The following is a 25239-nucleotide window of genomic DNA, read 5'->3' on the forward strand; positions in this document are numbered from 1 at the left end:
GCGACTCCACATCCTAGAGCCAGGATGGTTCTGAAAACGCCCTCTTTGACTCTGTGCACGACCACGGCGACCACCAGCAGCCGCTGTGGTCATTGGAGAGAACACACCAGAATTTACTTTACAGAAAAACAGGGTCAGAACCAGAGGGTGGACACGACTGCCCAGGGCTTCAATAAGGCGCTGGAATGGTTTTTGAACGGGTCTCAGGTCGGGGGTCATGGTTTGGGGGTCCTGGTTCAGGGGTCATGGTTTGGTGCACGTAGTCACATGACAAATTGGTCTGAACCATAAAAATAGGAAAAAACAAAACAGGTGTCCCGGTGTTTACCGCCAGTCCAGGTGTAACGCTGGTGAGTGTTAGCTAACCGCTATTAAACCACCAACGAAAAAAGAGGAAGTAGCCGGCATATTAAAACACAAGAAGAAGACCAGCAAGAGCTGCTGGTCTGTCCTCCAGCTGGTCAACCTCACAGATGTCAACATGCCAGCCCTCCAGGTCTCCACTAGACCCCCTCAGAACCATCCTGAAGGACCATATCAGACCTCCAGAAACTGGACCCAAAACTGGATCAGGAATCAGTCTCCAGTGTGTCAGCAAAAACGTGGCAAAAAGTCTGAGCTATGGAAGCCCTGAGTGGACATACAGAACATCCAGATTCTTATTTCATGGAGTAGCTCTGGTGTTTCTCTTCTGTCCCTGATAACAGACCTGGATTTACCAGGACAATGAAGGAAGACCTGGAGAAGCACCAAAGCTCCACGCTGGGAGAATGAGCTCAGATTAAAGCTACTCTGTGATGATGTTCCTCCGGTCTCTGGTCAGTCCTGGTCTGGTCCACTTCAGAACCAAAGTCCATTTTACACTGAACTAATCTGAGAGGCTGACCCTGATCCTGGATCAGGATTTCTCATGATGATGGGTGGGAGGGGAGAGAGGGGAGAGGCTGCTCAATGGTCCTTTCTAGATTAAATAGAAATGAATATAACAAATATTGATAAATAAAAATAGAATAATATTAATATAATAGATATAAATAAATATACTAAATATTAATTAATAAAAAATATATATAATAAATACAAATAAATAAAAATATAAACATTAATATAAAAGATATAAATAAATATAATAAATAAAAATAAATATAATCAACATAAATAAATACAAATATAATAATATTAATATTATAGATATAAATAGATATATTAAATATTAATAAATACAAATAAATATAATTAAATAAATAAAATTATAATACATATTAATACAATAGATATAAAAAATGAATATGATAAATATAAATAAATAAATACAAATAAATAAATAGAGATAAATAAAAACATCTCCATGTAAACAGATGGTAAACCTCAGACAGCCTCAACATTCCACTCATCATGCCTCTAGAGGGCCAATAATCAGTCTGATCAATATTTCCTGATCAGCTGGGTAGTATTGATTATAATCTTAGACTCAATGATCACATGGAGACATTTACTGATGAAGTGGGCGTGGTCTGATACAACCTTTAAATAGTACTGTGGGCCATTGTCATTGTTCTAACCTCATCTAATCAATAACCAATCAATAAATCAGCTGATCAATCTGCTTCACTGACGGACAGACGCTCAGAGGTTCAGCAGCAGAAACACAGACCAGTTTTCCATCAAACCCCACCCCCCCGCCCCCCCTCAGGCATCCCGCTCCTTCTTCACCCTGACCTCCCCTGACAGGATGGTGTTGATCTCCCCCGCCATGAAGGCCCAGGGTACCGAGGACCCCAGCAGAGGACACCTGTCCCCTGAGGGACAGTACACCTCCCCCCCAGCCCCGCCCCCACCCTGGTTTTTGATGTGGTCTCTGGAGCACGGGAAGCAGAACTTGTGGGCTGGGACCGAGGGACACTGGACGAAGTGGGTGTCCTCCAGACGCTCGGAGCAGGCGCTGCAGCTCAGGGGGCCGCTGCTCGCCGAGGGGGGTTCTGACACGGTCTGAGTTGGCCCCTCATCCACAACCCCTCCAGACTGAGACTGACCCGGGTCCAGGGTCCGCCGCAGTCCGACTCCAGAGGAGGGGGAGGGGTCCCGATGTTTTGGCGAGTCAGTGGGTCCGTTCTTGGGGGACTCTGGGGGGGAGGTCCGACAAGATGGGGGAGGAGGAGCCCCGGAGGAGGTCTGACCCACCCACTCACAGTCCAGCTCCAAGGACCCCCTCCTCTTCCTGGCCCCAGACCTGGAGCTGACCCCCCCACGGAGCATGGGGGCTGGCAGGGGGGGCAGACCTCCATCTGAGTGAGTCTGGGGTAGGAGCTCCGGGTCCACCCCCTCCTTAAAGACCCGCAGAGACTCTGGAAGCAGATCTCCCAGTAGACCCCAGTCCCCCGATCCAGTTCTCCTCTGGTACTCCAGGTACTTAAACCCTGAGGACAGGCCCCGACCTAGCTCCCTACCCGGATCCTGCAGGTAGTCCTGGTACATCTGACGGGCTGCCCCGGATGCACTAGAGAACACGGTTCCAGACCCGCTTGGGTACTCGATGTAGATCTTGAGCTCGTGTTCCGGTCCAGGTTTGGAGACCGCATCAAAGGCCAAGACCCGGCCCTGCAGCGAGCGCTCCTTCTTAAAACGCACGTTGAATGGCGTGCACGCACACAGAGTCAGCAAAGTATCCCGGACTCCTGGGGGCCTCTGGACCCAGTCCTCCTGACGGTTCCTGAGGGACTCGGTGAGCTCAGACAGGACCTCCGAGTTCCTCTGACGGTCTCTGGCCTCCTGCTGGGCCAAGCCATGAGGGGCCGGGCTCTGGGGGAGTAGATTTTGAGGTATCTGACCCCTGGTCCTGGCGGTGGGACTCTGTGGGTTCAGGTCAGGTGGTCCATCCTCAGGTCTTAACCCAGGGACTCCTCCGTTAGTCCGGGCGTAGTCAAACCGAGCCATGGTGTGCTGAGATTTCCCAGGTCCATCTGAGTCCTTGAGAACCTTGATTCCTGTGGGCTGAGGGGGTCCAGGAGCAGGAGGCCCTCCCTGGGCCCTCTTCAGGTCCCTGGCAGTCTCAATGACCATTTCGATCCGGTCTGCACCCTCATAGTTGACGCAGCCTCTGCAGACGGGCTCGGTGAAGTCCCAGATCATGGCCCAGGACATGCGGGGCAGGTCACACAGATAGCAAGACTGTCTGCGAGACCACGTGACCTGTGGGGAGGACATGATCCAGACCCCCTTGGACTGATCCGGACTGATCTGAGCCAGGAGACCAACTGATTCCTCCTCTGCTCCGAGAGCGGGATTATTCTCCTCCTACCACTGCTTCGCTCTCTCTCTCTCGCTCTCTCTCTCTCTCTCTCTCTCTCTCTCTTTCCCTCGCCCTGCTGCTGACAGAGCTGCAGAGGGGGAGGGAGAGGGGGGAGGAGGGGGAGAGGGGGCGCGTGTTTTTTCCCTGCATGCATCACTCCCAGAGAAGCTGAGGAATTCAGATCACAATGTTGTTGTGCTGAGACACGAACACAGCTGTGTGAGTCTGTGTGGTGTTGCTAGGCAGGTTTCATCTCTTCTCTCTCTCTCTCTGCAGTGAGTCTCGATCGCCCAGCTCTTTGTGTGTCTGTTTCAGCATCAAAAAATCAGGATGCTACTAAACCTGCAGCTTTATGCTGCGGGGCAGGTCTATCATATATGATCACTGATTTTAGATTCTTCATTGTTGTCGACCCAAAGATCGAACATAAAAATAATTTAATCACAAAAATGATAACAAGATCAGAGCCTTTGTTGTTCCTGTCCCAAGATACTGCAGAGAATTCTGGGATCACTCCATGCATGACCACCCTCTATCTAAGGATATACAATGACATCAGCTGTAAATATCAGTCTATATCAGCTTTAAATATCAGTCTATATCAGCTGTAAATATCAGTCTATATCAGCTGTAAATATCAGTCTATATCAGCTGTAAATATCAGTCTATATCAGCTGTAAATATCAGTCTATATCAGCTGTAAATATCAGTCTATATCAGCTGTAAATATCAGTCTATATCAGCTGGAAATATCAGTCTATATCAGCTTTAAATATCAGTCTATATCAGCTGTAAATATCAGTCTATATCAGCTGTAAATATCAGTCTCTATCAGCTTTAAATATCAGTCTATATCAGCTTTAAATATCAGTCTATATCAGCTGTAAATATCAGTCTATATCAGCTGTAAATATCAGTCTATATCAGCTGTAAATATCAGTCTATATCAGCTTTAAATATCAGTCTATATCAGCTGTAAATATCAGTCTATATCAGCTGTAAATATCAGTCTATATCAGCTGTAAATATCAGACTATATCAGCTGTAAATATCAGTCTATATCAGCTGTAAATATCAGACTATATCAGCTGTTAATATCAGTCTCTATCAGCTGTTATAAACTGATATTTACGGCTGATATAGACTGATATTTACGGCTGATATAGACTGATATTTACAGCTGATATAGACTGATATCAGTCTATAACAGTTGAAATATCAGTCTAAGCTGCAAATATCAGTTGAAATATCAGTCTATATCAGCTGTAAATATCAGTCTATATCAGCTGTAAATATCAGTCTATATCAGCTGTAAATATCAGTCTCTCTCAGCTGTAAATATCAGTCTATATCAGCTGTAAATATCAGTCTATATCAGCTGTAAATATCAGTCTCTATCAGCTGTAAATATCAGTCTATATCAGCTGTAAATATCAGTCTATATCAGCTGTAAATATCAGTCTCTCTCAGCTGTAAATATCAGTCTCTATCAGCTGTAAATATCAGTCTATATCAGCTGTAAATATCAGTCTATATCAGCTGTAAATATCAGTCTCTCTCAGCTGTAAATATCAGTCTATATCAGCTGTAAATATCAGTCTATATCAGCTGTAAATATCAGTCCCTATCAGCTGTAAATATCAGTCTCTATCAGCTGTAAATATCAGACTATATCAGTTGAAATGTCAGTCTACATAAGCTGTAAATATCAGTCTATATCAGCTGTAAATATCAGACTATATCAGTTGAAATGTTAGTCTACATAAGCTGTAAATATCAGTGTATATCAGCTGTAAATATCAGTCCCTATCAGCTGTAAATATCAGTCCCTATCAGCTGTAAATATCAGTCTATATCAGCTGTAAATATCAGTCCCTATCAGCTGTAAATATCAGTCTATATCAGCTGTAAATATCAGACTATATCAGTTGAAATGTCAGTCTACATCAGCTGTAAATATCAGTCTACATCAGCTGTAAATATCAGTCTACATCAGCTGTAAATATCAGTCTACATCAGCTGTAAATATCAGTCTATATCAGCTGGAAATATTAGTCTACATCAGCTGGAAATATCAGTCTACATCAGCTGGAAATATCAGTCTACATCAGCTGTAAATATCAGTCTACATCAGCTGTAAATATCAGTCTATATCAGCTGGAAATATTAGTCTACATCAGCTGGAAATATCAGTCTATATCAGCTGTAAATATCAGTCTATATCAGCTGTAAATATCAGTCTACATCAGCTGGAAATATCAGTCTATATCAGCTGTAAATATCAGTCTATATCAGCTTTAAATATCAGTCTATATCAGCTGTAAATATCAGTCTATATCAGCTGTAAATATCAGTCTATATCAGCTGTAAATATCAGTCTATATCAGCTGTAAATATCAGACTATCTGCTGTAAATATCAGTCTATATCAGCTGTAAATATCAGACTATCTGCTGTAAATATCAGACTATATCAGCTGTAAATATCAGACTATATCAGCTGTAAATATCAGTCTATATCAGCTGTAAATATCAGACTATATCAGCTGTAAATATCAGTCTCTATCAGCTGTTATAAACTGATATTTACGGCTGATATAGACTGATATTTACGGCTGATATAGACTGATATTTACAGCTGATATAGACTGATATCAGTCTATAACAGTTGAAATATCAGTCTAAGCTGCAAATATCAGTTGAAATATCAGTCTATATCAGCTGTAAATATCAGTCCCTATCAGCTGTAAATATCAGTCTCTATCAGCTGTAAATATCAGTCTATATCAGCTGTAAATATCAGTCTCTCTCAGCTGTAAATATCAGTCTACATCAGCTGTAAATATCAGTCCCTATCAGCTGTAAATATCAGTCCCTATCAGCTGTAAATATCAGACTATATCAGTTGAAATGTCAGTCTACATCATCTGTAAATATCAGTCTATACCAGCTGTAAATATCAGACTATATCAGCTGTAAATATCAGACTATATCAGCTTTAAATATCAGTCTATATCAGCTGTAAATATCAGACTATATCAGCTGTAAATATCAGTCTATATCAGCTGTAAATATCAGTCTATATCAGCTGTAAATATCAGTCTATATCAGCTGTAAATATCAGACTATATCAGCTGTAAATATCAGTCTATATCAGCTGTAAATATCAGTCTATATCAGCTGTAAATATCAGTCTATATCAGCTGTTAATATCAGACTATATCAGCTGTAAATATCAGTCTATATCAGCTGTAAATATCAGTCTATATCAGCTGTAAATATCAGACTATATCAGCTGTAAATATAAGTCTACATAAGCTGTAAATATCAGTCTATATCAGCTGTAAATATCAGACTATCTGCTGTAAATATCAGTCTATATCAGCTGTAAATATCAGACTATCTGCTGTAAATATCAGTCTATATCAGCTGTAAATATCAGACTATCTGCTGTAAATATCAGTCTATATCAGCTGTAAATATCAGACTATATCAGCTGTAAATATCAGTCTACATCAGTTGAAATGTCAGTGTACATCAGCTGTAAATATCAGTCTATATCAACTGTAAATATCAGTCTATATCAACTGTAAATATCAGTCTACATCAGCTGGAAATAGTCTACATCAGCTGGAAATATCAGTCTATATCAGTTGAAATATCAGTCAATATCAGCTGTTAATATCAGTTTATATCAGCTGTAAACAGTCTATATCAGCTGTAAATATCAGTCTATATCAGCTGTAAACAGTCTATATCAGCTGTAAATATCAGTCTATATCAGCTGTAAATATCAGTCTATATCAGCTGTAAACAGTCTATATCAGCTGTAAATATCAGTCTATATCAGCTGTAACTATCAGACTATATCAGCTGTAAATATCAGACTATATCAGCTGTAAATATCAGTCTATATTAGCTGTAAATATCAGACTATATCAGCTGTAAATATCAGTCTATATCAGCTGTAAATATCAGTCTATATCAGCTGTAAATATCAGAGTATATCAGCTGTAAATATCAGACTATATCAGCTGTAAATATCAGTCTATATCAGCTGTAAAAATCAGAGTATATCAGCTGTAAATATCAGACTATATCAGCTGTAAATATCAGACTATATCAGCTGTAAATATCAGTCTATATCAGCTGTAAATATCAGTTTATATCAGCTGTAAATATCAGACTATCTGCTGTAAATATCAGTCTATATCAGCTGTAAATATCAGACTATCTGCTGTAAATATCAGTCTATATCAGCTGTAAATATCAGACTATATCAGCTGTAAATATCAGTCTACATCAGTTGAAATGTCAGTGTACATCAGCTGTAAATATCAGTCTATACCAACTGTAAATATCAGTCTATATCAACTGTAAATATCAGTCTACATCAGCTGGAAATAGTCTACATCAGCTGGAAATATCAATCTATATCAGTTGAAATATCAGTCAATATCAGCTGTTAATATCAGTCTATATCAGCTGTAAACAGTCTATATCAGCTGTAAATATCAGTCTATATCAGCTGTAAATATCAGACTATCTGCTGTAAATATCAGTCTATATCAGCTGTAAATATCAGTCTATATCAGCTGTAAATATCAGTCTACATCAGTTGAAATGTCAGTCTATATCAGTTGAAATGTCAGTCTATATCAGCTGTAAATGTCAGTCTATATCAGCTGTAAATATCAGTCTATATCAGTTGAAATGTCAGTCTATATCAGCTGTAAATATCAGTCTATATCAGCTGTAAATATCAGTCTATATCAGCTGTAAATATCAGTCTACATCAGTTGAAATGTCAGTCTATATCAGTTGAAATGTCAGTCTATATCAGCTGTAAATATCAGTCTATATCAGCTGTAAATATCAGTCTATATCAGCTGTAAATATCAGTCTACATCAGTTGAAATGTCAGTCTATATCAGTTGAAATGTCAGTCTATATCAGCTGTAAATGTCAGTCTACATCAGCTGTAAATATCAGTCTATATCAGCTGTAAATATCAGTCTATATCAGCTGTAAATATCAGTCTATATCAGTTGAAATGTCAGTCTATATCAGCTGTACATGTCAGTCTACATCAGCTGTAAATATCAGTCTATATCAGTTGAAATGTCAGTCTATATCAGCTGTAAATATCAGTCTATATCAGCTGTAAATATCAGTCTATATCAGTTGAAATGTCAGTCTATATCAGCTGTACATGTCAGTCTATATCAGCTGTAAATATCAGTCTATATCAGCTGTAAATATCAGACTATATCAGCTGTAAATATCAGTCTATATCAGCTGTAAATATCAGTCTATATCAGCTGTAAATATCAGTCTACATCAGTTGAAATGTCAGTGTACATCAGCTGTAAATATCAGTCTATATCAACTGTAAATATCAGTCTATATCAACTGTAAATATCAGTCTACATCAGCTGGAAATAGTCTACATCAGCTGGAAATATCAATCTATATCAGTTGAAATATCAGTCAATATCAGCTGTTAATATCAGTCTATATCAGCTGTAAACAGTCTATATCAGCTGTAAATATCAGTCTATATCAGCTGTAAACAGTCTATATCAGCTGTAAATATCAGTCTATATCAGCTGTAAATATCAGTCTATATCAGCTGTAAATATCAGTCTACATCAGTTGAAATGTCAGTCTATATCAGTTGAAATGTCAGTCTATATCAGCTGTAAATGTCAGTCTATATCAGCTGTAAATATCAGTCTATATCAGTTGAAATGTCAGTCTATATCAGCTGTAAATATCAGTCTATATCAGCTGTAAATATCAGTCTATATCAGCTGTAAATATCAGTCTACATCAGTTGAAATGTCAGTCTATATCAGTTGAAATGTCAGTCTATATCAGCTGTAAATATCAGTCTATATCAGCTGTAAATATCAGTCTATATCAGCTGTAAATATCAGTCTATATCAGTTGAAATGTCAGTCTATATCAGCTGTAAATGTCAGTCTACATCAGCTGTAAATATCAGTCTATATCAGCTGTAAATATCAGTCTATATCAGCTGTAAATATCAGTCTATATCAGTTGAAATGTCAGTCTATATCAGCTGTACATGTCAGTCTACATCAGCTGTAAATATCAGTCTATATCAGTTGAAATGTCAGTCTATATCAGCTGTAAATATCAGTCTATATCAGCTGTAAATATCAGTCTATATCAGTTGTAAATAAGGAGGAAATGATCTTTTATATCAGTCTACATTAGTGTATTTACATCTGTCTATATTTTGGTGTGTTTCTGTCATAGCGTAGTGTGGATGTTGATCAGAATGTGGGAAATCTTGAATCTTTAGAGCACAGAGATCTGACCTCTGTCACCTCTAACCCTATATTCCTCTCCACCACCAGGACACTCACACTGAAGCTATTAGATGTCACACCTTTAAACAGAGATGTGAAGAGGTCACCTGACCATTCTTCACAGTGACATCACTGTGACATCACAGTAACTGTAAAGCCCTGCCTCTGTTTGTTTACTATATCTCTCAAGTTCCGACTCGTAGTAAGCCCCACCCTCTGCTTACCTGGCTTGCTCCTGCTGTGGAGCTGTTGCCATGGTAACTGGTCCTGTCTCCATAGAGCTGATGGCGGCAGATCTGTGCTGATGGCTGGGCTCGTTCTCTGATGGAGATAAAACAGTCATTTTCACTCAGAGGTGCTCTGCTGCAGAGCTGAGGCAGCGTGTTACCATGGTAACAGCCCATCTGAACCATCGTGACCTCTATGTATGTGTCTAAGACGCTGCTGCCACCTGCTGGTCAGAAATGCTCACTGCGTTTGGTTCCTTCCTGTCTGGACTACAGCGTACCAATAAATCTGTTTCATCATGATCACAGTTGTTAGTGATCAATAGGTCTCAGAGAATCAATAAGTCACTTAATTTAGGATAATTAGCCATGACTTCTGACTCAGGATGAGAACAGGAAATCAGAGGAACCCTAACCCTATGCCAGAGGGACTGGAAAAAAAGCTGTAGACTGATCAATAATGTTGAAGATGGGGGTCAGTGGAGTTTACACGTGGCAGTAGGAGGCTCGAGTATCAATGTGATCAATCCTGATTACTCCAGGATTATTTTTTATTTGTTTGTTTGTTTTGGATCCTCATTGGTCGGACCCTGAAGCACAGCTAGTCCTGCTGGGTCCAGGCTGAATGAAGACCCAAATAAACATTAAAAACAGGAGAGAGCCACAGCCTGGACAAACCACAAGATTTTAAAAATGACCTTTAAACATCCCAGAATAAGAGTCAGCAGCACATTCATAATGGTTATTAATAGCCAAGGTCAGGATGAAGGTGTTGGGGTGTACCTGTGGCCTCCAGGTGTGTCACCCGCAGACAGGCCGGCTGAACTGGAGCTGGGAGGTCAGAGGTTGTAGGGGCGTGTCCCTTCGCCATACTGAGGGTGCTGTGCAGCAGCTGGCTCTGATTGGAGGAGAGGAGAGCCATTCAGCATTCAGAACATGGAGTGATGTCATCATCAGGTGAGCAGGTGAGTCTTACCTGCAGCTCAATCTGCTGACTGTGCAGTTTCTCCAGGTGATGCAGCATCTGCTGGTTCAGGCTCCGCCCACTGTCCACCCCATCTCTGATAACAGAGCAGAGTGATGTCACAGTGATGTCACAGTGATGTTGATCCTGTTTCTCTCTGGTTTTAAATAAAGTTAGGGTAAGGAAGTCTGAGGCTTTATCTCTACCTGGTGAACAAGCTCTAAGCCCCGCCCTGTTTACCTGTCAGCCTGCAGCAGTTTCTCTACTCCGTCAGCCAGCTGAGACACCCGAGCCTCCAGGTCAGACTGGACCTGGACCAGGACACAGACTCAGCTTTAGTCATTCAGGACTCCACAGGGAGACACTCAGGTACAAGAGGCCAATCCTGGGTCTGCTGATCTCACTAGAAACAACCCTCACCTCAGCGCTGGCTGATAAACGGACCGTTAACGCCACAGCAAGCCGATGGTTCATCTAACAGACCCAGCAGACTGACCTATGACCATCGTTTGACCCTAAGGTCCATAAGTCTGATCATGCTAATGGCAAAAGGTAAAAGGTAAAAGCTAAAGGCTTAAGGTAAAGGCTAAAGGTAAAGGTAAAGGCTAAAGGTAAAAGTTAAAGGTAAAGGCTAAAGGTAAAGGCTAAAGGTAAAGGTAAAGGCTAAAGGTAAAGGCTAAAGGTAAAGGCTAAAGGTAAAGGTAAAGGCTAAAGGTAAAGGTAAAGGTAAAGGCTAAAGGTAAAGGCTAAAGGTAAAGGTAAAGGCTAAAGGTAAAAGTTAAAGGTAAAGGCTAAAGGTAAAGGCTAAAGGTAAAGGCTAAAGGTAAAGGCTAAAGGTAAAGGCTAAGGTAAATAAGGCTAAAAGGTAAAAAGGCTAAAGGTAAGGAGTAAAAATAAAAGGTAAAGGTGTGAGGTAAATAATAAAAGTGAGGCTAAAGGTGGAGGCTAAAGTAGGGCTAAAAAAGGTAAAAGGAATTAAAGGCTAAAGGGTAAAGGTAAGGTAAAGGTAAAGGTCAAAGGTAAAAGGCTAAAGGTAAAGGTAAAGGCTAAAGGTAAAGGCCAAAAAAAGGTAAAGGCTAAAGGCTAAAGCTGTGGTAAAGGTAAAGGCTAAGGTAAAGGCTAAAGGTAAAAAGCTAAAGGTAAAGGTAAAGGTAAAGGTAAAGGCTAAAGGTAAAGGCTAGGTGAAGGCTAAAGGTAAAGGCTAAAGTGAGGAGATAAAAAGGCTAAGGTAAAGGCTAAGGTAAGGTAAAAGGCTAAAAGGTAAAGGTAAAGGCTAAAGGTAAAGGCTAAAGGTAAAGGCTAAAGGTAAAGGTAAATGCTAAAGGTAAAGGCTAAAAGCTAAAGGTAAAGGCTAAAGGTAAAGGCTAAAGGTAAAGGCTAAAGGTAAAGGCTAAAGGTAAAGGTAAAGGCTAAAGGTAAAAGTTAAAGGTAAAGGCTAAAGGTAAAGGCTAAAGGTAAAGGTAAAGGCTAAAGGTAAAGGCTAAAGGTAAAGGTAAAGGCTAAAGGCAAAGGCTAAAGGTAAAGGCTAAAGGTTAAGGCTAAAAGGTAAAGGTAAAGGCTAAAGGTAAAGGCTAAAGGTAAAGGCTTAAGGTAAAGGCTAAAGGTAAAGGCTAAAGGTAAAGGCTTAAGGTAAAGGCTAATGGTAAGGGCTAAAAGCTAAAGGTAAAGGCTAAAGGTAAAGGCTAAAGGTAAAGGCTAAAGGTAAAGAGGTAAAGGCTAAAGGTAAAGGCTAAAGGTAAGGGCTAAAGGTAAAGGTAAAGGCTAAAGGTAAAGGTAAAGGCTAAAGGTAAAGGTAAAGGCTAAAGGTAAAGGCTAAAGGTAAAGGTAAAGGTAAAGGCTAAAGGTAAAGGCTAAAGGTAAAGGTAAAGGCTAAAGGTAAAGGCTAAAGGTAAAGGCTAAAGGTAAAGGCTAAAGGTAAAGGTAAAGGCTAAAGGTAAAGGCTAAAGGTAAAGGCTAAAGGTAAAGGCTAAAGGTAAAGGTAAAGGCTAAAGGTAAAGGCTTAAGGTAAAGGCTAATAGTAAAGGCTAAAAGCTAAAAGTAAAGGCTAAAGGTAAAGGTAAAGGCTAAAGGTAAAGGTAAAGGCTAAAGGCTAAAGGTAAAGGCTAAAGGTAAAGGCTAAAGGTAAAGGTAAAGGTAAAGGTAAAGGCTAAAGGTAAAGGCTAAAGGTAAAGGTAAAGGCTAAAGGTAAAGGCTAAAGGTAAAGGCTAAAGGTAAAGGCTAAAGGTAAAGGTAAAGGCTAAAGGTAAAAGTTAAAGGTAAAGGCTAAAGGTAAAGGCTAAAGGTAAAGGTAAAGGCTAAAGGTAAAGGTAAAGGCTAAAGGTAAAGGCTAAAGGTAAAGGTAAAGGTAAAGGCTAAAGGTAAAGGCTAAAGGTAAAGGCTAAAGGTAAAGGTAAAGGTAAAGGCTAAAGGTAAAGGCTAAAGGTAAAGGCTTAAGGTAAAGGCTAATGGTAAGGGCTAAAAGCTAAAGGTAAAGGCTAAAGGTAAAGGCTAAAGGTAAAGGTAAAGTCTAAAGGTAAAGGCTTAAGGTAAAGGCTAATGGTAAAGGCTAAAAGCTAAAAGTAAAGGCTAAAGGTAAAGGCTAAAAGCTAAAGGTAAAGGCTAAAAGTAAAGGTAAAGGCTAAAGGTAAAGGCTTAAGGTAAAGGCTAATGGTAAAGGCTAAAAGCTAAAGGTAAAGGCTAAAGGTAAAGGCTAAAGGTAAAGGCTAAAAGGTAAAGGTAAAGGCTAAAGGTAAAGGCTTAAGGTAAAGGCTAAAGGTAAAGGCTTAAGGTAAAGGTAAAGGCTAAAGGTAAAGGCTAAAGGTAAAGGCTAAAGGTAAAGGTAAAGGTAAAGGTAAAGGCTAAAGGTAAAGGCTAAAGGTAAAGGTAAAGGCTAAAGGTAAAGGTAAAGGCTAAAGGTAAAGGCTAAAGGTAAAGGCTAAAGGTAAAGGTAAAGGTAAAGGTAAAGGCTAAAGGTAAAGGCTAAAGGTAAAGGTAAAGGCTAAAGGTAAAGGCTAAAGGTAAAGGCTAAAGGTAAAGGCTAAAGGTAAAAAGAAGGTTAAAGGAAAATCTAAGGTAAAGGCTTAGGTAAGGCTAAAGGGTAAAGGCTAAAGGTAAAGGCTTAAGGTAAAGGCTAAAAGCTAAAGGTAAAGGCTAAAGGTAAAGGCTAAAGGTAAAGGCTAAAGGTAAAGGCTAAAGGTAAAGGCTAAAAGCTAAAGGCTAAAGGTAAAGGCTAAAGGTAAAGGCTTAAGGTAAAGGCTAAAGGTAAAGGTAAAGGCTAAAGGTAAAGGCTAAAGGTAAAGGCTAAAGGTAAAGGTAAAGGCTAAAGGTAAAGGCTAAAGGTAAAGGCTAAAAGGTAAAGGTAAAGGCTAAAGGTAAAGGCTAAAGGTAAAGGCTAAAAGGTAAAGGTAAAGGCTAAAGGAAAATCTAAAGGTAAAGGCTAAAGGTAAAGGCTAAAGGTAAAGGTAAAGGCTAAAGGTAAAGGCTAAAGGTAAAGGCTAAAGGTAAAGGTAAAGGCTAAAGGTAAAGGCAAAAGGTAAAGGCTAAAGGTAAAGGTAAAGGTAAAGGCTAAAAGCTAAAGGTAAAGGCTAAAGGTAAAGGCTAAAAGCTAAAGGTAAAGGTTAAAGGAAAATCTAAAGGTAAAGGCTTAAGGTAAAGGCTAAAGGTAAAGGTAAAGGCTAAAGGTAAAGGCTAAAGGTAAAGGCTAAAGGTAAAGGTAAAGGCTAAAGGTAAAGGCAAAAGGTAAAGGCTAAAAGCTAAAGGTAAAGGTTAAAGGAAAATCTAAAGGTAAAGGCTAAAGGTAAAGGCTAAAGGTAAAGGTAAAGGCTAAAGGTAAAGGCTAAAGGTAAAGGCTAAAGGTAAAGGTAAAGGCTAAAGGTAAAGGCTAAAGGTAAAGGCTAAAGGTAAAGGCTAAAGGTAAAGGCTAAAAGGTAAAGGTAAAGGCTAAAGGTAAAGGCTAAAAGGTAAAGGTAAAGGCTAAAGGAAAATCTAAAGGTAAAGGCTAAAGGTAAAGGCTAAAGGTAAAGGCTAAAGGTTAAGGCAAAAGGTAAAGGCTAAAGGTAAAGGCTAAAAGCTAAAGGTAAAAGCTAAAGGTAAAGGATAAAAGCTAAAGGTAAAGGCTATAGGGGAAAGGCTAACGGCAAAGGTAAAGCCTAAAAGCTAAAGGTAGAGGCTAACGGTAAAGGTAAAGGCTAAAAGCTAAAGGTAAAGGCTAACTGTAAAGGCTAAAGGCTAAAAGCTAAAGGTAAAGGCTAAAGACTAAAGGCTTAAGGTAAAGGCAAAGGTAAAGGCTAAAGGTAAAGCTAAAGGCTAAAGGTAAAGGCTAACGGCAAAGGTAAAGGCTAAAAGCTAAAGGTAATGGCTAAAAGCTAAAGCTAAAGGCTAACGGTAAACGCTAAAGGTGAAGGTAAAGGCTAAAGGTAAAGGCTAACGGCAAAGGTAAAGGCTAAAAGCTAAAGGTAAAGGCTAACGGTAAAGGCTAAAGGTAAAGGCTAAGGGCTAAAGGTAAAGGCTAAAGGTTAAAGGTAAAGGCTAAAAGCTAAAGGTAAAGGCTAACTGTAAAGGCTAAAGGCTAAAAGCTAAAGGTAAAGGCTAAAGACTAAAGGCTAAAGGTAAAGGCTAGAGATAAAGGCTTAAAGTTAAAGCTAAAGGCTAAAGGTAAAGGCTAACTGTAAAGGCTAAAGGCTAAAAGCTAAAGGTAAAGGCTAAAGGTAAAGGCTAACGGCAAAGGTAAAGGCTAAAAGCTAAAGCTAAAGGCTTACGGTAAACGCTAAAGGTGAAGGTAAAGGCTAAAGGTAAAGGCTAACAGCAAAGGTAAAGGCTAAAAGCTAAAGGTAAAGGCGAACGGTAAAGGCTAAAGGTAAAGGCTAAGGGCTAAAGGTAAAGGCTAAAAGCTAAAGGTTAAGGCTAAAGGTTAAAGGTAAAGGCTAAAAGCTAAAGGTAAAGGCTAACGGTAAAGGCTAAAGGCTACAAGCTAAAGGTAAAGGCTAAAGGTAAAGGCTAAAGGTAAAGGCTTAAAGCTAAAGGTAAAGGCTAACGGTAAAGGCTAAAGGCTAAAGATAAGGCTAAAGGCTAAAGGCTAAAACTAAAGGCTAAAGGTTAAGGTAAAGGCTAAGCGTAAAGGCTAAAGGCTAAAAGTAAAGGCTAAAGGTTAAGGTAAAGGCTAAGCGTAAAGGCTAAAGGCTAAAAGTAAAGGCTAAAGGTTAAGGTAAAGGCTAAAGGTAAAGGCTAAAGGTAAAGTCTAAGGGTAAAGGCTAAAGGCTAAAGATAAGGGTAAAGGCTAAGGCTAAAGGCTAAAGGCTAAAAGTAAAGGCTAAAGGTTAAGGTAAAAGCTAAGGCTAAAGGCTAAAGATAAAGGTAAAGGCTAAAGGCTAAAGATAAGGCTAAAGATAAAGGCTAAGGCTAAAGGCTAAAGGCTAAAAGTAAAGGCTAAAGGTTAAGGTAAAGGCTAAGCGTAAAGGCTAAAGGTAAAGTCTAAAGGTAAAGGCTAAGGGTAAAGGCTAAAGGTAAAGGCTAAAGGTAAAGGCTAAGGGTAAAGGCTAAAGGCTAAAGATAAAGGTAAAGGTTAAAGATAAGGCTAAAGATAAAGGTAAAGGCTAAAGGTTAAAGGTTAAGGTAAAGGCTAAGCGTAAAGGCTAAAGGTAAAGGCTAAAGGTAAAGGCTAAGGGTAAAGGCTAAAGGCTAAAGGTAAAGGCTAAAGGTTAAAGGTAAAGGCTAAAAGCTAAAGGTAAAGGCTAACTGTAAAGGCTAAAAGCTAAAGGTAAAGGCTAACGGTAAAGGCTAAAGGTAAAGGCTAAGGGCTAAAGGTAAAGGCTAAAGGTTAAAGGTAAAGGCTAAAAGCTAAAGGTAAAGGCTAACTGTAAAGGCTAAAGGCTAAAAGCTAAAGGTAAAGGCTAAAGACTAAAGGCTAAAGGTAAAGGCTAGAGATAAAGGCTTAAAGTTAAAGCTAAAGGCTAAAGGTAAAGGCTAACTGTAAAGGCTAAAGGCTAAAAGCTAATGGTAAAGGCTAAAGGTAAAGGCTAACGGCAAAGGTAAAGGCTAAAAGCTAAAGCTAAAGGCTTACGGTAAACGCTAAAGGTGAAGGTAAAGGCTAAAGGTAAAGGCTAACAGCAAAGGTAAAGGCTAAAAGCTAAAGGTAAAGGTAAAGGCTAAAGGTAAAGGCTAAAGGCTAAAGGTAAAGGCTAAAGGCTAAAGGTTAAGGCAAAAGGTAAAGGCTAAAGGTAAAGGCTAAAAGCTAAAGGTAAAAGATAAAGGTAAAGGATAAAAGCTAAAGGTAAAGGCTAAAGGTAAAGGCTAAAGGTAAAGGCTTAAAGCTAAAGGTAAAGGCTAACGGTAAAGGCTAAAGGCTAAAGATAAGGTTAAAGGCTAAAGGCTAAAACTAAAGGCTAAAGGTTAAGGTAAAGGCTAAGCGTAAAGGCTAAAGGCTAAAAGTAAAGGCTAAAGGTTAAGGTAAAGGCTAAGCGTAAAGGCTAAAGGCTAAAAGTAAAGGCTAAAAGCTAAAGGTAAAGGCTAACTGTAAAGGCTAAAGGCTAAAAGCTAAAGGTAAAGGCTAAAGACTAAAGGCTTAAGGTAAAGGCAAAGGTAAAGGCTAAAAGCTAAAGGTAGAGGCTAACGGTAAAGGTAAAGGCTAAAAGCTAAAGGTAAAGGCTAACTGTAAAGGCTAAAGGCTAAAAGCTAAAGGTAAAGGCTAAAGACTAAAGGCTTAAGGTAAAGGCAAAGGTAAAGGCTAAAGGTAAAGCTAAAGGCTAAAGGTAAAGGCTAACGGCAAAGGTAAAGGCTAAAAGCTAAAGGTAAAGGCTAAAGGTAAAGGCTAAGGGTAAAGGCTAAAGGCTAAAGGTAAAGGCTAAAGGTTAAAGGTAAAGGCTAAAAGCTAAAGGTAAAGGCTAACTGTAAAGGCTAAAGGCTAAAAGCTAAAGGTAAAGGCTAAAGACTAAAGGCTAAAGGTAAAGGCTAGAGATAAAGGCTTAAAGTTAAAGCTAAAGGCTAAAGGTAAAGGCTAACTGTAAAGGCTAAAGGCTAAAAGCTAAAGGTAAAGGCTAAAGGTAAAGGCTAACGGCAAAGGTAAAGGCTAAAAGCTAAAGCTAAAGGCTACGGTAAACGCTAAAGGTGAAGGTAAAGGCTAAAGGTAAAGGCTAACAGCAAAGGTAAAGGCTAAAAGCTAAAGGTAAAGGCGAACGGTAAAGGCTAAAGGTAAAGGCTAAGGGCTAAAGGTAAAGGCTAAAAGCTAAAGGTTAAGGCTAAAGGTTAAAGGTAAAGGCTAAAAGCTAAAGGTAAAGGCTAACGGTAAAGGCTAAAGGCTACAAGCTAAAGGTAAAGGCTAAAGGTAAAGGCTAAAGGTAAAGGCTTAAAGCTAAAGGTAAAGGCTAACGGTAAAGGCTAAAGGCTAAAGATAAGGCTAAAGGCTAAAGGCTAAAAGTAAAGGCTCAGGGTTAAGGTAAAGGCTGCTAAAAGTAAAGGCTAAAGGTTAAGGTAAAGGCTAAGCGTAAAGGCTAAAGGCTAAAAGTAAAGGCTAAAGGTTAAGGTAAAGGCTAAAGGTAAAGGCTAAAGGTAAAGTCTAAGGGTAAAGGCTAAAGGCTAAAGATAAGGGTAAAGGCTAAGGCTAAAGGCTAAAGGCTAAAAGTAAAGGCTAAAGGTTAAGGTAAAAGCTAAGGGTAAAGGCTAAAGGCTAAAGATAAAGGTAAAGGCTAAAGGCTAAAGATAAGGCTAAAGATAAAGGCTAAGGCTAAAGGCTAAAGGCTAAAAGTAAAGGCTAAAGGTTAAGGTAAAGGCTAAGCGTAAAGGCTAAAGGTAAAGTCTAAAGGTAAAGGCTAAGGGTAAAGGCTAAAGGTAAAGGCTAAAGGTAAAGGCTAAGGGTAAAGGCTAAAGGCTAAAGATAAGGCTAAAGATAAAGGTAAAGGTTAAAGATAAGGCTAAAGATAAAGGTAAAGGCTAAAGGTTAAAGGTTAAGGTAAAGGCTAAGCGTAAAGGCTAAAGGTAAAGGCTAAGGGTAAAGGCTAAAGGCTAAAGGTAAAGGCTAAAGGTTAAAGGTAAAGGCTAAAAGCTAAAGGTAAAGGCTAACTGTAAAGGCTAAAGGCTAAAAGCTAAAGGTAAAGGCTAACGGTAAAGGCTAAAGGTAAAGGCTAAGGGCTAAAGGTAAAGGCTAAAGGTTAAAGGTAAAGGCTAAAAGCTAAAGGTAAAGGCTAACTGTAAAGGCTAAAGGCTAAAAGCTAAAGGTAAAGGCTAAAGACTAAAGGCTAAAGGTAAAGGCTAGAGATAAAGGCTTAAAGTTAAAGCTAAAGGCTAAAGGTAAAGGCTAACTGTAAAGGCTAAAGGCTAAAAGCTAATGGTAAAGGCTAAAGGTAAAGGCTAACGGCAAAGGTAAAGGCTAAAAGCTAAAGCTAAAGGCTTACGGTAAACGCTAAAGGTAAAGGCTAACAGCAAAGGTAAAGGCTAAAAGCTAAAGGTAAAGTCTAACAGTAAAGGCTTAAGGTAAATGCTAAGGGCTAAAGGTTAAGGCTAAAGGTTAAAGGTAAAGGCTAAAAGCTAAAGGTAAAGGCTAACGGTAAAGGCTAAAGGCTACAAGCTAAAGGTAAAGGCTAAAGGTAAAGGCTAAAGGTAAAGGCTTAAAGCTAAAGGTAAAGGCTAACGGTAAAGGCTAAAGGCTAAAGATAAGGTTAAAGGCTAAAGGCTAAAACTAAAGGCTAAAGGTTAAGGTAAAGGCTAAGCGTAAAGGCTAAAGGCTAAAAGTAAAGGCTAAAGGTTAAGGTAAAGGCTAAGCGTAAAGGCTAAAGGCTAAAAGTAAAGGCTAAAGGTTAAGGTAAAGGCTAAAGGTAAAGGCTAAAGGTAAAGTCTAAGGGTAAAGGCTAAAGGCTAAAGATAAGGGTAAAGGCTAAGGCTAAAGGCTAAAGGCTAAAAGTAAAGGCTAAAGGTTAAGGTAAAAGCTAAGGGTAAAGGCTAAAGGCTAAAGATAAAGGTAAAGGCTAAAGGCTAAAGATAAGGCTAAAGATAAAGGCTAAGGCTAAAGGCTAAAGGCTAAAAGTAAAGGCTAAAGGTTAAGGTAAAGGCTAAGCGTAAAGGCTAAAGGTAAAGGCTAAAGGTAAAGGCTAAGGGTAAAGGCTAAAGGTAAAGGCTAAGCGTAAAGGCTAAAGGTAAAGGCTAAAGGTAAAGGCTAAGGGTAAAGGCTAAAGGTAAAGGCTAAAGGTAAAGGCTAAGGGTAAAGGCTAAAGGCTAAAGATAAGGCTAAAGATAAAGGTAAAGGTTAAAGATAAGGCTAAAGATAAAGGTAAAGGCTAAAGGTTAAAGGTTAAGGTAAAGGCTAAGCGTAAAGGCTAAAGGTAAAGGCTAAAGGTAAAGGCTAAGGGTAAAGGCTAAAGGCTAAAGATAAGGCTAAAGATAAAGGTAAAGGCTAAAGATAAGGCTAAAGATAAAGGTAAAGGCTAAAGGTTAAAGGTTAAGGTAAAGGCTAGGCAGACTACGGCCACACGGCCAGCAGGGGGCAGAGGCGGGTGGAGGTGGAGTCAGGGTTACCTTGATGAGAGGAACAGCAGCAGACACGGCTGCAGCTGCTGCAGCTGCTGCTGCACTGGATACATCACCAGGGCAACCTGAGGATGGCCCCGCCTCCATCTGGACTCTGGACACACCCACAGGTTCCTGGGAGATGGACCTTGGACCTGGATTATCCTGGGAGATGGTCTGAGGAGGCCCTGGGTCCAGCAGCTGCACTTTGACCTCCCTCCTGTGGGGGGCGCTGTGAGAGCTGAGCAGCAGAGTTACAGTTTAGAGTAAGAACAGGTCAGTTTGGATAAACTCATTTATTTTAAAGGTTTGGACAGCGCTGCCCTCTCCCACAGGCTCCGCCCACTCACAGGGATCCTGTCTCAGCCATTTAATACTCTGTTATATGGTGACACAGTGTGTGTGTGTGTGTGTGTGTGTGTGTGTGTGTGTGTGTGTGTGGGGGGGGGGCAGACCTACACCCCCCTTTCGCCTCCATACAGTCACAGTGAAGGTAAACGCCATCGAGACGTAGACATTCCCCCTGAAAGGGACTCACCGTTGTTTCAGAGCGGCGAGGACATCCCCACGACTTCCAGGAACAAACCGTGATGTCAGGAGGTCTTGACCTAAGGGAGGACGCTGGGGGGGTGGGGGGGGGGTGAATACTGTAATGCAGTCACAGTGTCCTGATGATCAAAACATCCTGGAAGTGTCAGAGATCTAATGAGTCTAATGATTTAGACAAGAGCACTCACTCTGTTCTCTTTACTGGGACCAGGATTCATCAGAGTCCGTCTGCCTGAGGGTTAGACCAGAGACATATTTACAGGTTCAGACTAGTGTAATCCTCTAATCAGACTAAAACATTCAGACTACTGTAACCCTCTAAACAGAAAATCAGACTACTGTAATCCTCTAATCAGACTAAACATTCAGACTACTGTAATCCTCTAATAAGACTAAACAGAAAATCGGACTACTGTAACCCTCTAAACAGAAAATCAGACTACTGTAATCCTCTAATCAGACTAAAAAATTCAGACTACTGTAATCCTCTAATCAGACTAAACATTCAGACTACTGTAATCCTCTAATAAGACTAAACAGAAAATCGGACTACTGTAACCCTCTAAACAGAAAATCAGACTACTGTAATCCTCTAATCAGACTAAAAAATTCAGACTACTGTAATCCTCTCATCAGACTAAACATTCGGACTACTGTAATCCTCTCATCAGACTAAAACATTCATACTACTGTAAATCCCCTAATCAGACTATCAGACTACTGTAAATCCCCTAATCAGACTAAACATTCAGACTACTGTAATCCTCTCATCAGACTAAACATTCGGACTACTGTAATCCTCTCATCAGACTAAAACATTCATACTACTGTAAATCCCCTAATCAGACTATCAGACTACTGTAATCCTCTCATCAGACTATCAGACTACTGTAATCCTCTAATCAGACTAAACATTCAGACTACTGTAATCCTCTCATCAGACTAAAACATTCAGACTACTGTAATCCTCTAATCAGACTAAAACATTCAGACTACTGTTAATCCTCTAATCAGACTATCAGACTACTGTAATCCTCTAATCAGACTAAAACATTCAGACTACTGTTAATCCTCTAATCAGAAAATCAGACTACTGTAATCCTCTAATCAGACTAAAAAATTCAGACTACTGTAATCCTCTAATCAGACTAAACATTCAGACTACTGTAATCCTCTAATCAGACTAACTATTCAGACCACTCTAATCCTCTAATCAGACTAAACATTCGGACTACTGTAATCCTCTCATCAGACTAAACATTCGGACTACTGTAATCCTCTCATCAGACTAAACATTCGGACTACTGTAATCCACTAATCAGACTATCAGACTACTGTAATCCTCTCATCAGACTAAACATTCGGACAACTGTAATCCTCTCATCAGACTAAAACATTCAGACTACTGTAATCCTCTAATCAGACTATCAGACTACTGTAATCCTCTAATCAGACTATCAGACTACTGTTATCCTCTAATCAGACTAAACATTCAGACTACTGTAATCCTCTAATCAGACTAAACATTCGGACTACTGTAACCCTCTAATCAGACTAAACATTCGGACTACTGTAACCCTCTAATCAGACTAAACATTCGGACTACTGTAATCCTCTAATCAGACTAAACATTCGGACTACTTTAATCCTCTCATCAGACTAAAACATTCGGACTACTGTAATCCACTAATCAGACTAAACATTCGGACTACTGTAATCCTCTAATCAGACTAAACATTCGGACTACTGTAATCCTCTAATCAGACTAAACATTCGGACTACTGTAATCCTCTAATCAGACTAAACATTCGGACTACTGTAATCCTCTAATCAGACTAAAAGACTACTCTAATCCTCTCATCAGACTAAACATTAGACTACTGTAATCCTCTAATCAGACTATCAGACTACTGTAATCCTCTAACTAGACTAAACATTCAGACTACTGTAATCCTCTAATCAGACTAAACATTCGGACTACTGTAATCCTCTCATCAGACTAAACATTCAGACTACTGTAATCCTCTAATCAGACTAAAACATTCAGACTACTGTAAATCCTCTAATCAGACTATCAGACTACTGTTATCCTCTAATCAGACTAAACATTCAGACTACTGTAATCCTCTAATCAGACTAAACATTCGGACTACTGTAACCCTCTAATCAGACTAAACATTCGGACTACTGTAATCCTCTAATCAGACTAAACATTCGGACTACTTTAATCCTCTCATCAGACTAAAACATTCGGACTACTGTAATCCACTAATCAGACTAAACATTCGGACTACTGTAATCCTCTAATCAGACTAAACATTCGGACTACTGTAATCCTCTAATCAGACTAAACATTCGGACTACTGTAATCCTCTAATCAGACTAAACATTCGGACTACTGTAATCCTCTAATCAGACTAAACATTCGGACTACTGTAATCCTCTAATCAGACTAAACATTCGGACTACTGTAATCCTCTAATCAGACTATCAGACTACTGTAATCCTCTAATCAGACTAAACATTCGGACTACTGTAATCCTCTAATCAGACTATCAGACTACTGTAATCCTCTAATCAGACTATCAGACTACTGTAATCCTCTAATCAGACTATCAGACTACTGTAATCCTCTAATCAGACTAAACATTCAGACTACTGTAATCCTCTCATCAGACTAAAACATTCAGACTACTGTAATCCTCTAATCAGACTAAAACATTCAGACTACTGTAAATCCTCTAATCAGACTATCAGACTACTGTAATCCTCTAATCAGACTAACGATTCAGACCACTCTAATCCTCTAATCAGACTAAACATTCGGACTACTGTAATCCTCTCATCAGACTAAACATTCGGACTACTGTAATCGTCTAATCAGACTAAACATTCAGACTACTGTAATCCTCTAATCAGACTAACTATTCAGACCACTCTAATCCTCTCATCAGACTAAACATTCAGACTACTGTAATCCACTAATCAGACTATCAGACTACTGTAATCGTCTAATCAGACTAAACATTCGGACAACTGTAATCCTCTCATCAGACTAAAACATTCAGACTACTGTAATCCTCTAATCAGACTATCAGACTACTGTAATCCTCTAATCAGACTATCAGACTACTGTTATCCTCTAATCAGACTAAACATTCGGACTACTGTAATCCTCTAATCAGACTAAACATTCGGACTACTGTAACCCTCTAATCAGACTAAACATTCGGACTACTGTAACCCTCTAATCAGACTAATCATTCGGACTACTGTAATCCTCTAATCAGACTAAACATTCGGACTACTTTAATCCTCTCATCAGACTAAAACATTCGGACTACTGTAATCCTCTAATCAGACTAAACATTCGGACTACTGTAATCCTCTAATCAGACTAAACATTCGGACTACTGTAATCCTCTAATCAGACTAAACATTCGGACTACTGTAATCCTCTAATCAGACTATCAGACTACTGTAATCCTCTAATCAGACTATCAGACTACTGTAATCCTCTAATCAGACTATCAGACTACTGTAATCCTCTAACTAGACTAAACATTCAGACTACTGTAATCCTCTAATCAGACTAAACATTCGGACTACTGTAATCCTCTCATCAGACTAAACATTCAGACTACTGTAATCCTCTCATCAGACTAAACATTCGGACTACTGTAATCCTCTAATCAGACTAAACATTCAGACTACTGTAATCCTCTCATCAGACTAAACATTCAGACTACTGTAATCCTCTCATCAGACTAAAACATTCAGACTACTGTAATCCTCTCATCAGACTAAACATTCGGACTACTGTAATCCTCTCATCAGACTAAACATTCGGACTACTGTAATCCTCTCATCAGACTAAACATTCAGACTACTGTAATCCTCTCATCAGACTAAAACATTCAGACTACTGTAATCCTCTAATCAGACTAAACATTCAGACTACTGTAATCCTCTCATCAGACTAAAACATTCAGACTACTGTAATCCTCTAATCAGACTAAACATTCGGACTACTGTAATCCTCTAATCAGACTAAACATTCAGACTACTGTAATCCTCTAATCAGACTAAAACATTCAGACTACTGTAAATCCTCTAATCAGACTATCAGACTACTGTAATCCTCTAATCATACTAAACATTCAGACTACTGTAATCCTCTCATCAGACTAAACATTCGGACTACTGTAATCCTCTCATCAGACTAAACATTCGGACTACTGTAATCCTCTCATCAGACTAAACATTCAGACTACTGTAATCCTCTCATCAGACTAAAACATTCAGACTACTGTAATCCTCTAATCAGACTAAACATTCAGACTACTGTAATCCTCTCATCAGACTAAAACATTCAGACTACTGTAATCCTCTAATCAGACTAA

General features: G+C 39.4%; 2 protein-coding genes across 3 annotated transcripts in view; both read right to left on the reverse strand.

The window, feature by feature from the left end:
* Nucleotides 1–3326, reverse strand: part of irf2bpl (interferon regulatory factor 2 binding protein-like) — a 4341-nt gene extending 1015 nt beyond the window's left edge. Inside the window, exon 1 of the mRNA XM_041813541.1 lies at nt 2448–3326. Coding sequence (XP_041669475.1) covers nt 2448–3204 — 757 coding nt within the window. The 5' untranslated portion in view covers nt 3205–3326. The remainder of the gene's footprint in view (nt 1–2447) is intronic.
* The window catches only part of kiaa0586 (KIAA0586 ortholog), a 63147-nt gene extending 42074 nt beyond the window's left edge, over nt 1–21073 (reverse strand). For both annotated transcript variants that reach the window (XM_041813539.1, XM_041813538.1), the window contains exons 1-7: nt 21025–21073; nt 20826–20908; nt 20297–20528; nt 11057–11127; nt 10829–10913; nt 10636–10750; nt 9850–9946 (exon numbers count right to left, since the gene is read on the reverse strand). In XM_041813539.1, the coding sequence (XP_041669473.1) occupies nt 9850–9946; nt 10636–10750; nt 10829–10913; nt 11057–11127; nt 20297–20528; nt 20826–20908; nt 21025–21054 (713 nt within the window). In that variant the 5' untranslated portion in view covers nt 21055–21073. The remainder of the gene's footprint in view (nt 1–9849; nt 9947–10635; nt 10751–10828; nt 10914–11056; nt 11128–20296; nt 20529–20825; nt 20909–21024) is intronic.
* Between the last annotated feature and the right edge of the window lie 4166 nt (nt 21074–25239).

Source organism: Cheilinus undulatus, linkage group 18, assembly GCF_018320785.1.
Source record: "Cheilinus undulatus linkage group 18, ASM1832078v1, whole genome shotgun sequence".
NCBI lineage: Eukaryota > Metazoa > Chordata > Actinopteri > Labriformes > Labridae > Cheilinus > Cheilinus undulatus.